General features: G+C 33.2%; 1 protein-coding gene across 1 annotated transcript in view; it reads left to right on the plus strand.

Annotated features, from left to right (window-relative positions):
* The window catches only part of LOC125133402 (uncharacterized), a 758349-nt gene that overhangs the window by 186596 nt on the left and 555687 nt on the right, over nt 1-16066 (plus strand). The window contains exon 5 of the mRNA XM_047791511.1: nt 14378-14502. Coding sequence (XP_047647467.1) covers nt 14378-14502 — 125 coding nt within the window. The remainder of the gene's footprint in view (nt 1-14377; nt 14503-16066) is intronic.

Below are 16066 nucleotides of genomic sequence, written 5' to 3' on the forward strand. Positions count from 1 at the left end.
GAAACAATCAAATCTTACACCATTAAGTGTGCTATTAACTGTAGGTTTTGTTTATTGTTTTTTGATTTTAAGTGCATGCCATTTATCAGTATCAGGACATTTCCTACAATTATTAGTTTGAGGAAAAGTTGTTTTTTTTTTTTTAACATGAATGCATGTTGCATTTTGTCAGGTATTTTTTTTCCTACAAAGTAATGATATAGTTATTATCCTTTTCATTGTTAAAATGGTGAATTGCAATGCTAAATTTTCAAATGTTAATAAAACAATCTTGCCTTCTTTGTTTACTTTTACTTTTTGTTAACTTTATCCTAATTATTTTATTTTTTGTTATACTATTGTAAATGAAATTGTTTTTTAAATCTAACTTTGAGTGTATTCATTGCTAATGTACAGATACAACTGAATTTTCTATGACTTGTATCCTGCAACCTTCCTGAATTTTTTTTTACCTTAAATATTTTTTATATGTGGATTCCTTAGGATTTTCTGTATAAAATATCATGTCATTATAGATATAATTTATCTAATGTCATTAGATGTAATTTTACTTCTTTTCCAATGTGAATGCTTTTTGTTTCTTTTTCTTGCCTCTTTAGCCTTGCTGGAATAACTACTACACTGTTGAATAGAAATGGTGAGAGCCAACATACTTATCTTACCCATGAGCTTAGGAGAGGAGGGAAAACTTCCAATCTTACATCTTTAACTATGCTAATTAATTAGCTGTGGGATTTTAAAAAATTCCTTTCTGTTCATTTGTCTTTCAGTGTTTTTTTTTTTATCATGAAAAGTATCAAATTTTGTGAAATGTTTTTCTGCATCTATTGAGATAATCATGTGTTTTTTGTCTTTTATTCTAGTTATGTTGTTATATTGTTTTATTTATTTATTTATTTAGTCTTTTGTCTTTTTAGGGCCACACCTGTGACATATGGAGGTTCCCAGGCTAGGGGTCTAATTGGAGCTGTAGCTGCTGACCTCCGCCAGAGCCATAGCAACACCAGATCTGAGCTGCGTCTGTGACCTACACCACAGCTGATGGCAATGACAGATCCTTAACCCACTGAGCGAGGCCAGGGATCGAACCTGCCACCTCATGGTTCCTAGTTGGGTTTGTTTCTGCTGCACCATGATGGGAACTCCTGCATTATTTTTATATATTGAACCAACTTTGAATTTCTGGGATAAATCCTACTTGTTGTGGTGTATAATCATTTTCATATATTGCTGAATTTGGGTTTGCTAATATTTCATTGAGGAAATGCGGGTCAATATTCCTCAAGGATGTTGATGTGTAGTTTTCATGTGCTGTCTTTGATTTTAGTATCAAGAGAATACTGGCCTCAAGAAATGAGTTTGGGTATATTAGCATTTTCTCTTATTCATTTTTTTGGAAGAGTTTGTTTTCTTCTCCTCCTCCTCCCCCTTCCCTCTTCCTCCCCCTTTCCTTGCCTTCCTCCTCCTTCTTCTGCCACATTCATGGGATGTAGAAGTTCCCAGGGCAGGAATCGAACCTGTGCTGCAACTGTGGCCTGTGCCACAGCTGTGGCCACACCTGGTCATTAACTCACTGTGCCACAAGGGAACTTCCAGGAAGAGTTTGTTAAGGATTGGGGTTAAATTTCCTTTAAAAGTTTTGTAGAATTTACCAATAGAAATATCTGCATTTGGATTTTTCCTGGTAAGATTTTTGATTATTAAATCAGTATTATTTTCTTGTTTAGGTCTATACAGATATTCGTATTTCTTCTTTAGTGAGTTTTGTTTGTGTCTTTAGACTTTTCCTCATGTCGTCTAAGTTACCTAATTTGTTAGCATACAATTGGTCATAGTATGTCCTCTATTTAATTGGATTTTACAAACTTTTGTCCTCTTTTTTTTCTTTGTCAGTATAAAGATTTGACTATGTTATTGATCATATTACAGTTTTTGTTTTTTAATATTATGAATTGTCTTTCTATTGTCCATTCCACTTATTTCCATTCCTATTTACTTTATTCTTGCTTCTTTGGGTTTAGTTTGCTTTTTTTTTTATTTTTAAGCTTCAAAAGGTGGAATATTAGATTAGGTTATTGTTTTAAAATCTTTCTTTTAAAAATATTAGCATATCCAAAAATATGCATGTATAGCTTTTTAGTAGTAGATTTATTTTCATTCATTCTAAGGTATTTTCTAACTTCCTTTTTGATTTCCCCTTTAACTCTCTTGGTTATTTAGGAATGTATTGTTTAATTTCCACATATCTTTGACTTCCTTAACTCTTTCTCTGTTACTGTTTTCTAATTTGGAGAGCATACTTTGCATGACTCCCCTCATGTTAAATTATTCAAACCTGTTTTATACACTATGTTATGATCTTTTCTAAAGAAGATTCCTTGTCAACCTGAGAAGCATATATATTTTACTGTTGTTGGGTAGAACATTCTATACACCTTGTTGGGTTTTAGCATTGCATAATTCTTATATTTCCTTGTTGATATTCTTTCTAGTGGTTCTATTCATTATAGATAATAAGACATTGAAGTTTTCAGCTATTACTGTTGATGTGTCTATTTTTCCCTTTAATTCTGACTTTTTTTGCTTTATTTGTTTTGAGACACTTGTTAGATGCATTGATATTTGTAATTGCTATATCTTCATAATGAATTGTTCCTTTTTCATTATAAAATATTTTTCTTTGTATCTATTAGTAATTTTTGTCTTAAAGTTGATTTTTCTAATATCAGAATATATATAGAAATTCCAGCTCATTTTTGCTGTGTTCTATGTGTTATTTTCTTTCCTCCTACTTTCAACCTATTTGTGTATTTGTATATGAAATATATCTCTTTTAGACAGCATATGGTTGGCTCACTAAAAAAAATTCATTCTGTTATTTTCTGCCTTTTAATTGGAATATTTAATCCATGTACAATTTATTATAATTATTGGTAAGCTAAGATCATTTTGCTATCTACTTTTAATGGTTTATGTCTCCCTCCCTATTACCCCTCCATTATTGCCTTATGTTGTGTTAAATAGGATATTATCCAGTGTACCTTTAATTCCGTTTTTACTGATTTTACTATATATAAAGTTTTCTTTTCTTGATAGTTGTCCTAGGGGTTGCAGTGAACATAATTTAATTGATAGCAGTCTAGTTTGAATTATCAACTTAATTTTAATTATATATATATTTATATACATGTACAGTTACATTTGAATATATCATGTATACTCCATGTAGATTTATAATTACTTCTTTATGTGCTTGTCTTTTATATAAGTAGGAGAAAAAATATCTACAAACATAAAATATGTTTATTCTGTCTTTTATATTTACTTATTTAGTTACATTTACTGGTGCACTTTATTTCTTCATGTGGAGTTCCGTTATTTTCTTTCTTTCTTTTTTTTCTTTTTTTCTTTTTTTTTACTTCAACTGGAAGGATATCCTTTAGTTTTTCTTGCAGGTAGATATGATCATCTGCTTGCTAATGTCTTAACTTCCTCATTTTTGAAGACTGTTTTGCTGGCTGTTTTCTTCAAGCACTTTGAATATGTTATCTCTCTGCTTTCTAACCTTCCTGGTTATGATGAAAACTCAGCTGTTAATCTTATGGAGGATTCACTGTACATAATAAGTTGCTTTGCAGTTTATTGCTGTGTTCAGAGTTTTATGGTCTTTGGCTTTTGATGATTTGATTATAATATGTCAAAGTATGGATTATTCCTTTTTCATAGATGGAAGAAGAAAGTGATAAATCTGTTAAAAATTAATTTCAGACTATTTTTATCTTTTGGGTTTGCCTTATTATTCCAATCTAGCAATGTGTGATTATCATTGTAAAGTTACTCTATCCATTCTATTTAAATGTAATTATTCATATGTTAGACTTAAATGAAAAATCTGGTATATTTATATTTTTAACTGTCTTTTCTGTTTCTTAAACTCTGTTGTTCTTATGCTTCCTTTGAGTTAATAAAAATTTTATTTTTAGTATTCTATATTTTCTGTAGTGGATTCTTAGTTATGTATATAGTTTGTTTGTTTTTGCTTTTTAGGGTCTCACTTGCAGTATATGGAGGTTCCCCGCTAGGGGTCAAATCAGAGCCTGCACCACAGCCACAGCAATTCGGGAGCAAGCTGCATCTGCAATCTACACCACAGCTCAAGGCAATGCCGGATCCTTAACCCACTGAGCAAGGCCAGGGATGGAACCTGTGTCCTCATGGATGATAGTTGGGTTTGTAATCCACTAAGCCATGAGGGGAATTTCCAACTTTATGTTTTTTAATGGTTGCTGTAGGACTAACAGTCATAATATGCAGTTATAACTTATCAAACACTTTAAAAATTTTTTTGTTCAAAATTACCATAAGAGTACTTTTAGATTAAAGCAAAAGTTAGAGGAAAGCATAGCTATCTCTCAAATAGCCTGGTCCCCATACATGCATGGACTCCTCCACTATCAATCTCCCCTACCAGAGTGGTATATTTGTTACAGTTGATGAGCCACAAATGACATGTCATAATCAAGCCTAAGTCCATAGTTTACACTAGAGTTCACTCTTAGTGTTGCTCTTTCTTTTGGATGTGTAGTTGTGAAATTGTAGGTATTCCTCATTATAGCCATACAGACTATTTCACTGCCCTAAAAATTCTCTGTTGCCTATTAATCTCTCTTTCTTGCAACCTTTGATCTTTTTACTACCTTCATACTTCTTTTTTCAAAGTGTCTAATTGTTGGAATAGTATAGTATGTAGCCTTTTCATATTGACTTCTTTTGATTAATATGCATTTGATTTCCTCCTCTGTCTTTTCATGGCTTGATAACTTGTCAAGCCTTTTTTTAATAATCAGTATTTTCCCATTTCACAATTAGCACATCATACTTTGTACTTTAAACCTTGTAATCAGTATATTTTTTTATACTTAAAGCTTATTATTTTCTACTTTCTACTTCCTGCTTCATAAATATAGTAAGATCACATCAGTTTAATTCTATTTACCCACCCCAATTCCTATTGGTATTGTTGTCATATATTTTTTTCTTCTATATATTTTGTAAACTTTCCTTAAAATGTCATTTTTAAAAACTTTAAATAGTTGTCTTTAAGGAAAGTATGATATGAAAAATCTTTGTATTTACACACTTATTCACCATTTTAATGGTGTTTATATAGTCTTATAGATATGAATTCAATTTAATTTCATATATTTTAGCTTTTTATGTAGTCAAATCTGCCTGACAAAAATTTCTGTCAGCTTTTATTTATCTGAGAATGTTTTATTCTCCCTCATTTTAGGGTTATTTTTATAGGATATTGAATTATGATATTGAATTATGTTGCAAATTTTGTTCTTTCATCACTTTAAAAATGTCCTCCACTATTTCTTTTCTCTTTTTTTGGGCCGCACCTTCAGCATATGGAAATTCCCAGGCTAGGGATTAAATTGGAGCTGCAGCTGCTGGCCCACTCCACAGCCAGAGCAATGCAGGATCTGAGCCATGTCTGCTACCGACACCATAGCTCACAGCAATGCCAGATCCTTAACCCACTGAATGAGGCTTGGGATTGAACTTGTGTCCTCATGGACATTATCTGATTTGTTACTGCTGAGCCAAAATGGGAACTTTGTCAATGGACATTCTTATTGTTGTTCTGTAGGTATTACATATTTTTTTCTATTTGCTTTCAAGATTTTCTATTTATGTTTAGCTTTTATCAATTTGACTATTATGTGCTGAGATTGAGTTTTTAAAAAATTTTTTATATATCTTGCATGAGGTTTTCTGAGATTTACGGTATCTGCTTTATTATTTTTTATTACATTTGGGAAATTTTTGGTTTATGCTAGGGCTCTGTTCATTTTTCTTCTCTTCTTTGTGTCCTTCAGATTATGTGATTTTTAAATTGATCCATTGTCAATTCATTGACTTTCTTTACTGTTGCCCATCAGTGCTAAGGCCATAAAGTTAATTTTTCATTTCAGTCACTGTACCTTTTCAGTTATGGAATGTTTGGTCTTTTAAAGATATTTTCACTTTTCTGATGAAATTTCCTGTCTGCTCACACATGAAAATTATATTTTTCTTTATTTTTTAACATTTTCTTTTTGTTCTTTGACTATATAATAGCCAACTTAAAATGTCTTTGTATGCTAAATAGTACAGCTGAATCTCAGTGTGGATTTATATTAATTGTTTCTGTCCATTCCTTTGATTATGGGTGGACATTAAAGTATTTTGTAATTTTTGATTTTATAATGAATTGAATGATACATTTTAGAGGATGGATTCTGTAATCTTCTTCTGAAGCATATTTGTATTTATTATAGAAGGGAGTTCAATTACTAATCACTGCAAAGCTGATTATCTTAAAGTTCTGTAGGCATTTTATTGAGATAGATCTGTTAGAAGCCCTAGGTATTTCCAAACTACTCTAACTTTGGTCCAAACTTTCCCATACATGAAGGCTTTATCAGAGCTTAGTTTTCAGGGAAATTTTAGAATAATTCTTTCTCTAGGACATGGTTCTTATTTCTAAGCTATGTCCTTTCTATTGTCTCTATTGGCTTTTATGCCTGAAGTGTTAAAGTTCTTCCACTTTGGCTGTAATGGCTCCAAACACCCTCCTATACAGCATTGCTTCATCTCTAGTATCTGTTTTTCCATCAACACTGTAGTAAGTTCTTTTTGTTAAACCTAATGTAGTTTTACCCTTTGCACATGCTGTCTAACCCTCAACCACAGACTTAACAGGAAATGATCTTGGAGTTTTTTGGGTTGCCTACTTATTACTAAGATCTTATATAGTTTCCTGCTTTCTGATGTCCTACACAGTTGCTTCGACAGCTTCAAATTTGATTTCTGTATACACAGATCACCAGATCTCTTTAGTCTGGCTGGAGTCTGGTTTCCTGCTGTAGTTGGGAAATCTTTCTGTTGTGGACAGTCAGTGCTATTTTAAGAGCTCGTGTTGTGAGTGTCTCATCTCTCATGGATTGCTGCATCATGTTGCTTATTTCCTAATGTCTGAAACCATTGTTTTGTACATTTCCCAGTTTAACATTCTTGATATTGTGGTTTGTCTTTTTATAGAAATTCTAACTTGGCTGCACCAGAAGTATAGATATTGCTTTTCTATCAAATACATTTTCTGCTTTTGAGAGGATCACATATTTGTTTTTTATTCATCAATGTGATTATATGGATTGATGATTTTTTAAATGTTGTTTTGTAATAATCCCAACTTTTCATGATCTTCTATCTTTTTTATTCATGATGATACTCAATTAGCTAGTATTTTCATTATTATTTTACATCTAGGTTTAAGAAAGAGATTATACCTTTTTGTAATATTCTTGTCATGTTTTGGTATCAGTGTTGCCCTGGCTTCATAGAATGAGTTGGGCAGTGTTTCCATTTTTTCTTTGGATGAATTTGCTGGAGATTGACTATATTTCTTTTTTTTCTTTCTTTTTTTTTTTTTGCTATTTCTTGGGCCGCTCCCGCGGCATATGGAGGTTCCCAGGCTAGGGGTTGAATCGGAGCTGCAGCCACCGGCCTACGCCAGAGCCACAGCAACAAGGGATCGGAGCCGAGTCTGTAACCTACACCACAGCTCACGGCAACGCTGGATCGTTAACTCACTGAGCAAGGCCAGGGACCGAACCCGCAACCTCATGGTTCCTAGTCGGATTCATTAACCACTGCGCCACGACGGGAACTCCTTGACTATATTTCTTAAGTTTCTAAGGTTCAGAAGTGAAACCAAGGACTGGAATTTTTTGTTGGAAAATTTTAAATTAGGGATATGATCCATTTAATAATTATTGAATAATTCATATTTTATATTGCTTCAATATTTGGTTTTAGTAAATTGTGTTTTTATAAGAAATTGTACATTTCATCTATTTTTCAAGTTAATTGACATACATAGTTTGTTGGTTTTTAAAAATTTTTTGATATTAAGGAAGCTGTAGTACTATTTTCTTTTAATTTTTGATGTTAATAATATGTTTTCCTATTCTTTTTTTATTCTGTATAAGCTTGCTGGCATGTGTTCGTATTAAATATGTTTCTCAAAACACTAACTCTTCAAATTTTAAATTTTCTGTGGAGTGCATTGAAAAATTTATGTCATTTTCTCCTCTTATCTTTATTATTTCTTTCCATCATTTTTGTTTGAAAATACTGTTCTTTTTTTAGCTTCTTAGAAGCTTCCAATTGATCTTCAGAATACATTTATATTATGTATAAATCAAAATCAATCTCCATGTATGTGTATATATATGTTTCTTCATCTTAGAATTGATTTAGCTATACCCCACAAATTTCGATTGAAGTACATTGATTATAATTTAGTTTAAAATACTTTCACTGTGATAAGAGAACATATGCAGTAAAGTATAATTTCCTTTGAAATTTGTTAAGATTTGCTTTATGGACCAGCATATGATCATTTTTGTAAATCTACCATGTGCTTTTAAAAAGAATATATATTCTGTAATTCTATAAATGTCAAGTGTTCTATAATTAGCACTAGATATCCTTTTTAATTACATTTTCAAATCATCTAAATCCTTTCCGAATATTTTCTTGGTTTTCTCACTTGTAGTATTGGTGTGTTAAAATTTCTTACTATGTTTCTAAATTTGTCTCTATTTTTTATTTTTTCAAATTTTACTTATTTTGAAGATCTATTATTAGATATATATACTTTTAAGATTTTTTATCTTCTTGGTGGAATTACCTTTTTTGCATCAGAACATATCAGTTCATTTCTAGTAATGTTTCTTGTCTTAAAGCTTACCTTGATAAGAGAAATAATACATTAGCTTTCTTTTCGACAGTGCTTTTTCTTACAACTTTTTTTTTGTCTTTTTGCCTTTTCTAGGGCCGCTTCCACGGCATATGGAGATTCCCAGGCTGGGGGTCTAATCGGAGCTGTAGCCACCGGCCTACGCCAGAGCCACAGCAATGGAGGATCCAAGCCCCATCTGCAACCTACACCACAGCTCAGGGCAACGCCGGATCCCCAACCCACTGAGCAAGGCCAGGGATTGAACCCTCAATCTCATGGTTCCTAGTTGGATACGTTAACCACTGTGCCACGACGGGAACTCCTTTCCTCATAACTTTTGCATTAAATTAATAGGTAGTCTACCCTTTACAACATAGGGCTTCGTAAATATTTTTCAATGATAATGGTTGAAAGGACCACTGATTTTCAGTCTTTCTATGCTCTTAAATGTAAAATTTGTCTTTATAAGCAATATATATAGTTAGGTTTTTTAATCCAGAATAATTTTTAATCTCTGTAATATGTAGTCCATTTATATTTAACATATCTATTGGTATGTTTGTGTTTGAAATCTATAATTATTTTTGGTTTTGTGTTTGTGCTACATTTTCAATTCATATTTTATTTTTTTCTTTCCTGCCATATAAGTGGAAGTGATCTAGTCGACATGGAGATATGGTGAACTTATTTCAAATAGCTGTTTCCAGAATGTCATAAATTGTCACTTTGTCGAAATATTACAAGTAATATAAGGAAAAGGTTTTTATGCATACACACAGAATGGACACTCCTCATAGGAATGGTGAAAAAGGCCAACACAATCGTTACAGAAGACCAAAGACCAGATGCATAGTATTTTTTTGAGACTGTAAACTTAGTGAAAGCAAGGACCATGTATACTGTTTGAATTACTATCTGTTCTATTTTACAGCACATAATATGGAGTGAATAACTGATTGAATGGCTGAATAAATCAATTGGCTGTAGCTATGGTATATTCCGAAGAGCAACACCATGAAGTCAGAAGTCTTTATTTCAAGGTCTCACCCTGGTGCTTCCAAGCATGAACTTAAACTAGCACTAAACATTTCTGAGTCTCACTTTAATCATTATGGGGTCATGGTGAGGCTTTAATATAACAAAGGGTCTGAAATAATTTTGGAACTGTAAATTTTAAGACACATATGGTGCATTATTATTACATATACTTTGCAGCAACAATTTTAAGACATGTTATTTATTTATTTTTTGTCTTTTTGTCTTTTTAGGGCCACACCCGTGGCATATATAGGTTCCCAGGCTAGTGGTGAAATGGGAGCTGTACCTGCCAGCCTACACCACGGCCACAGCAATGTGGGATCCAAGCCGCATCTGTGACCTACACCACAGCTCACATCTGTGCTGGATCCTTAACCCACTGAGCAAGGCCAGAGATCAAAACTGCGTCCTCATAGATGCTAGTCAGATTCATTTCTGCTGAGCCATGATGGGACTCCAAGACATGTTATTATTAATAAAAATCCATTTATAGTGTTCCAGAATTAAAACAAAATAAATATCTTATTCCCTTTGAATACTGAAGTGCACATTAATGTTCAGTTTTCAACCATAAACTTTTAGATGTCAAAAATAGTGGCTTTTTCACTTTTTGTTCTTTTAAGGATAGTAATTTTATTGAGCCTTATAGCTTATATTGTACTTTCAATGTGTATTATCCTTCTATTCTTTCAACCAGCTTTTTTAGGTAGAGAAACTGTTGTCTAGTAGTTAGAACTGTATTGTTTGAATTCAAATCCCAACTCTGACTCATGCTTGCCTATATGATGTATTGCTTTTGATAAGTTATTTTATAACCTTGTCCCTTTTTTCTAATTTTAAAATGGAGATAGTAATACTTCCTAGCTTGTAGGAGTTGTTGTAAGAATTGAATAGATTATTGCACTGAGCATTTAAGATAGTATGTGGCATGTAGAAACGCCCCCAAATGTTAATTTTCTATTGAAAATCAATGTTAAATTCTATATTAGTTAAAATTAATGCTCATATTAACATAGACATAAATATTAATATTTGTATTAATATGATGCTTTAATTAATTTCTAGTTGAAAAAAACAGAGGTTGGTAGAGCTTAAGTGAATTTTCCAAAGTCATTCAGTAAGTTGCAAAGCTAAAACTTAAGTTTAGATCTTTTGATTTCAAGTTTAGTGTCCTCATGTTAAAGTATTCTGCCCTCTGCAGTGGACAACTTAGTAGATATTTTTGGATGCTAATATTTGAAAGGACCAATTTAATTGAGAAATATACTTGGAAATTCCGAAGACAATTGAAACTAGAAAATTTAAAAGTTTTTGGTTCTAATTAGCTCGTGTTTGTATTTTCACATCAGTACATTAAAAAAATATGTATGTATTTAACTCAAGGTTACTACTCATTCTGTTTCTGGAGGGAGGAATAGGTCTGCCTCTTGGGCCATATTTTCATGAGAGCAGACAAAATCACCCTAAGTTTAACTGATTTGATTTTAAGGGAAGTGTTATCTTATTATCTTGGATCACTGCCTGATCAACCCTAGAATCAGGCAGACAATGAATATTACAGCTGAAAGGAACCTTTGAGGTTAGACAATTCAGTATTCTTATTTTGCAATCAGTGCCTTGAGAGGGTGGTATATTCATTGTTGCACTGTGGCTCAATTTAGCTAGAGTTCAGGTATGCTGATTCCTAGGCTAGTATTCAGAAAACAAGTGACATGCCAGTGTAACTAGTAAAAGAAGTAATTTAAAAGTGAGGTACATAATATGGTTAAAATTCAATTCTGAGTGTTGTTTTGGAAAAAAACTGGAACTCATTTAAAAATAGGATATTGCTATGCTTTTCACGTCCAGTACAATATGGACTTCTCAATCAATTGCTTTGTTGCTTTTTTGTCATGTTTAATCCTCTTTAGCTGCTGATAATCTGGTTTGGGAATTTACCAGACTCTTTATTTTGTATCCCATCACACCATTAACATTTTGAGCAATTCACCACTCACTGGAATATCGGGCAAAGAGAGAGAGGGGAGAGAATGGATCTAAGTTTGTACACTTAAAAATTTTTTAAAAAATTCCTCAGTGAATTTTATTACATTTATAATTGTATGGTGATCATCACAACCCAGTTTTAAAGCATTTCCATCCCAAACCATTCCTTGCTATCCCCCAACTTGTCTCCTTTGGAGACCATAAGTTTTTCAAAGTCTGTGAGTCAGTATCTGTTCTGCAAAGAAGTTCATTGCATTCTTTTTTAAATTCCTTATGTAAGTGATAGCAAATGATATTGGTGTCTCACTGTCTGACTAACTTCCCTTAGCATGGTAATTTCTAAGTCCATCCATGTTGCTAAAAATGCCATTATTTCTTTCCTTTTAATGGCCAAGTAATATTCCATTGTGTATACATACCACTTCTTCTTCATCCACTCCTCTGTCAAAGGACATTTAGGTTGTTTCCATGTCTTGGCTGTTGCACAGAGTGTTGCAATGAACATTGGAGTACATATATCTTTTCGAGTTGTGGTTTTTTCTGGATAGTAGCCCAGGAGTGGGATTGCAGTATCAAATGCAGTATTTTTAGTTTTCTGAGGAATCTCCATACTGTTTTCCACAGTGGTTGAACCAACTTACAATCCCACCAACAGTGTCATAGGGTTCCCTTTTCTCCACACCTTCTCCAGCATTTATCATTTGTAGACTTTTTGATGATGGCCGTTCTGGCCAGTGTAATGTGATACCTCATAGTGGTTTAGATTTGCATTTCTCTAATAATGAGTGATGCTGAACATCTTTTCATGTGTTTTTTGGGCATCTGTATGTCTTCTTTGGAGAATTATCTAGATCTTCTTCCCATTTTTTGATGGGGTTATTGGTTTTTTTTGATATTGAGCAGTAGGAGGTGTTTATAAATTTTGGAGATTAATCCCTTGTCAGTCTCTTCATTTGCAAATATTTTATGCCATTCTTGGGTTGTTTTTTTGTTTTGTTTATGGTTTTCCTTTGCTGTGCAGAAACTTTTAAGTTTAATTAGGTCCCATTTGTTTATTTATGTTTTTATTATCATTGCTCTAGGAGGTGGATCTGAGAAGATATCGCTGTGCTTTATGTCAGAGAGTGTTCAGCCTATGTTTTCCTCTAAGAGTTGTATAGCATTTGGTCTTATATTTATGTCTTTAATCCATTTTGAGTTTATTTTTGTGTATGATGTTAAGAAGTGTTATAATTTCATACTCTTACATGTGGTTGTCCAGTTTTCCCAACACCACTTACTGAACAGGTTGTCTTTTCTCCATTGTATATTCTTGCCTCCTTTTCATAGATTAGTTGTCTATGTAGGTGCATAAGTTTAATTCTTGGCTTTCTTTCCTGTTCCATTGATCTGTATTTCTTTATTTTTATTTTTTTGCCAGCACCATACAGTTTTGATGACTGCAGCTTTGTAGTATAGTCTGAAGTTAGGGAGCATGTTTCTTCCAGCTCCATTTTTATTTCTCAGGATGGTTTTGGCTGTTTTTTTTCTTTTGTGCTTAAAATATTTTGTTCTAGTTCTGTGAAAAATGTCCTTGGTAACTTGATAGGGATCGCATTGAGTCTGTAGATCACCTTGGATAATATAGTCATTTTGATAATATTGATTAAGTTTATACATTTTTGATATAACTATTCTGTTAGTGGAGGATATTGAAATTACTTTCATGGTTGTTTGTGAATTTACCATTATTATTCTTATGTAGCAACTGCTTTTGATTTTTGTTTACAAAAATGAGATTGCTTTAGGAGTTCCCATTGTGGCTCAGTGGTTAACGAATCCAACTAGGAACCATGAGGTTGTGGGTTTGATCCCTGGCCTTGCTCAGTGGGTTAAGGATCTGGCATTGTTGTGAGCCATGGTGTAGGTTGCAGACATGGCTCGGATCCCATGTTGCTGTGGCTCTGGCATAGGCCGGCAGCTACAGCTCTGATTTGACCCCTAGCCTGGGAACCTCCATATGCCTCAGGAGCAAACCATGAAATGGCAAAAAGACAAAAAAAAATTAGATTGCTTTATATATATTTTAACATGTTCTTATAGAAGTTTGGAAATATACCAAAGTTCAAACTGCATAGCCCTATTTTCAGAATTAATCAAGATCAGATATTTTAGAGGTAATTTGTATATCATAAATCTTAATGCAAAATATGCAAGGTATTATTATCTTCATCTTTCTAAGTAGGAAATTGAAGTTTGTTTATGATTCTTACTTGGTTTATGGGGGCTTAGCACATGTTCTATACAGCATCCCAATCTGTCAAAGACATTTGTAGCCAAACAGATCTGCTGGGTCATAAAGACAGGAAGAGTTGCTTGCCCCACAACCTAAACTAGCTGAAAACCTCCTCTTATTCTGGGGTACATTCAGAGTTGGCAGCCTTATAGATTGTGAATGCTCAACCAATAAGTACTGAATGATGACAGATGCCATTGTCAAAACCCATTATATCTAAATATTTGTACCAATGAGCTGCATGAACTTCTCTTAAAACCCAATTCTCTTTATTTTATGAACAGGCAACCTTGGACGGGTGGACCAGGTCTCTGAGTTTGAGTATGATTTGTTCATTAGGCCGGATACCTGTAATCCACGTTTCCGAGTCTGGTTCAACTTTACTGTTGAAAACGTGAAAGAATCACAGGTGAGGGGAATAATGGATACCTTCAGTGTGGTTTTGGTAAGAAGATTATGCTTTGCTTTTATTTTAGGAATATTAAAATAATGACTGTATTAGGAATATATTCTTGAATATCTGCAGTAATATTTTATTTCAATAGATATAGAGTAATAAGTATAATATGCTGATTTTTGTTATCTGGTAGTTATTAAAATACAAAAAATTTATCCGAGAACACAAAAGATTCTTTACTAACTGAAGCATTAGCATGATGTGCTAGGATTCCTTGGGGGACACTATAACGAACCATTGGAAGTGACTTGCTGTTATGTTTATTATGGAGTGCTGTTCTGTACATAACTTCTTCTTTATAAGACCTGTGAGGGACATTTCTCACAGGACTCAGGTTCAGAAAAACCTTTTCTTCTCCTAAAGACCAAGTGTTTTTATCTTAAAGACAATGTGAGTCTTGTAACTCATCCTATTTTTTTCCTTTGCTTTGGCTGCTAGAGAACTCAGAGCCAATTTTATAGCCCAATCTAATGACTCTGGAAAACTTTTTTGCTTGTATTTCTGTGTATTAACTTTTCTGTTATTCTGATAGTATTAATCTGTCTGTAACCATGATTTATTCATCTACATTTTCTAACATAACAGAGTGTGTTTTTATAGTCCTCTTCAAATCTGTTTTGAATGAAAGTATTGATGAAAATAGCGATAACTAAAGATAAATGTTTTGAACAAAACATCTAAACTTCTAAACATTAAGAAGTCAGTTATAATTCTGTTATATTGGGACAGATGGTTTTGGAAGACTCTGCACAAATTTTGTATACATAGTGATAGTATTCTTTTAAGAAGATGTAAGTATAGCCCTCTAACCTAACATCTGAGTTCTTCCTTCTGGGTCATTTCTTTTTTCTAGTGTATTTGAGAGGAACTGAAGAGTTATTAAACTGTTAATTTCCCCTTCCAAGTCAATCTGTTGTGCTTGCTCTTTCATCTGGTTGCTTGATTCTCTCTGTTTCTCTCAACTACAACTTGAGTCATGTGTAGGGTAGGCAGGACTATTGGTCAGTGGTCAGGTTCTGGAATTTAGGGACACAATATTGTTCCTGGCATTCTGGCTTCAGCTGAAGAGGGGTTCAGGAACAGCCACTTCATTTTACTACCGATTCTCTTAATTCTCTACAACACTACTGACATAGGACTGGGTGTATGTAATGTTTACTGTAGTTTAGGGCTAATAAGAAGGAATTAAATATATATGATAGTTCTTATATTTGTTAGCTAAATGCGACTTAGCAGTTTAGGACAAGAGAGGAAAAAAATAAACCTCTCACAGATTGTTGCTCAAGAACAGACTTTATAAAGTTCCTTGCTTTGCTTCTTGATTTTACTTACTTTCACATGAGAGAATGCCTTGTTTAGTTTTGCATGGTAAAAAAAATTGTTATTCTTCCCCTCTCACTACCTTAGGAAAACCTATACTTTACCTACAGGGCTTCCCCTGTCCCTACAATTGTCCCTCTTGTCCCACCAAGACAATTAATAATCCTCAAGGTGCTTTTATCCAAAGTCTGTGTTA

The sequence above is a fragment of the Phacochoerus africanus genome, chromosome 8 (assembly GCF_016906955.1).
Source record: "Phacochoerus africanus isolate WHEZ1 chromosome 8, ROS_Pafr_v1, whole genome shotgun sequence".
NCBI lineage: Eukaryota > Metazoa > Chordata > Mammalia > Artiodactyla > Suidae > Phacochoerus > Phacochoerus africanus.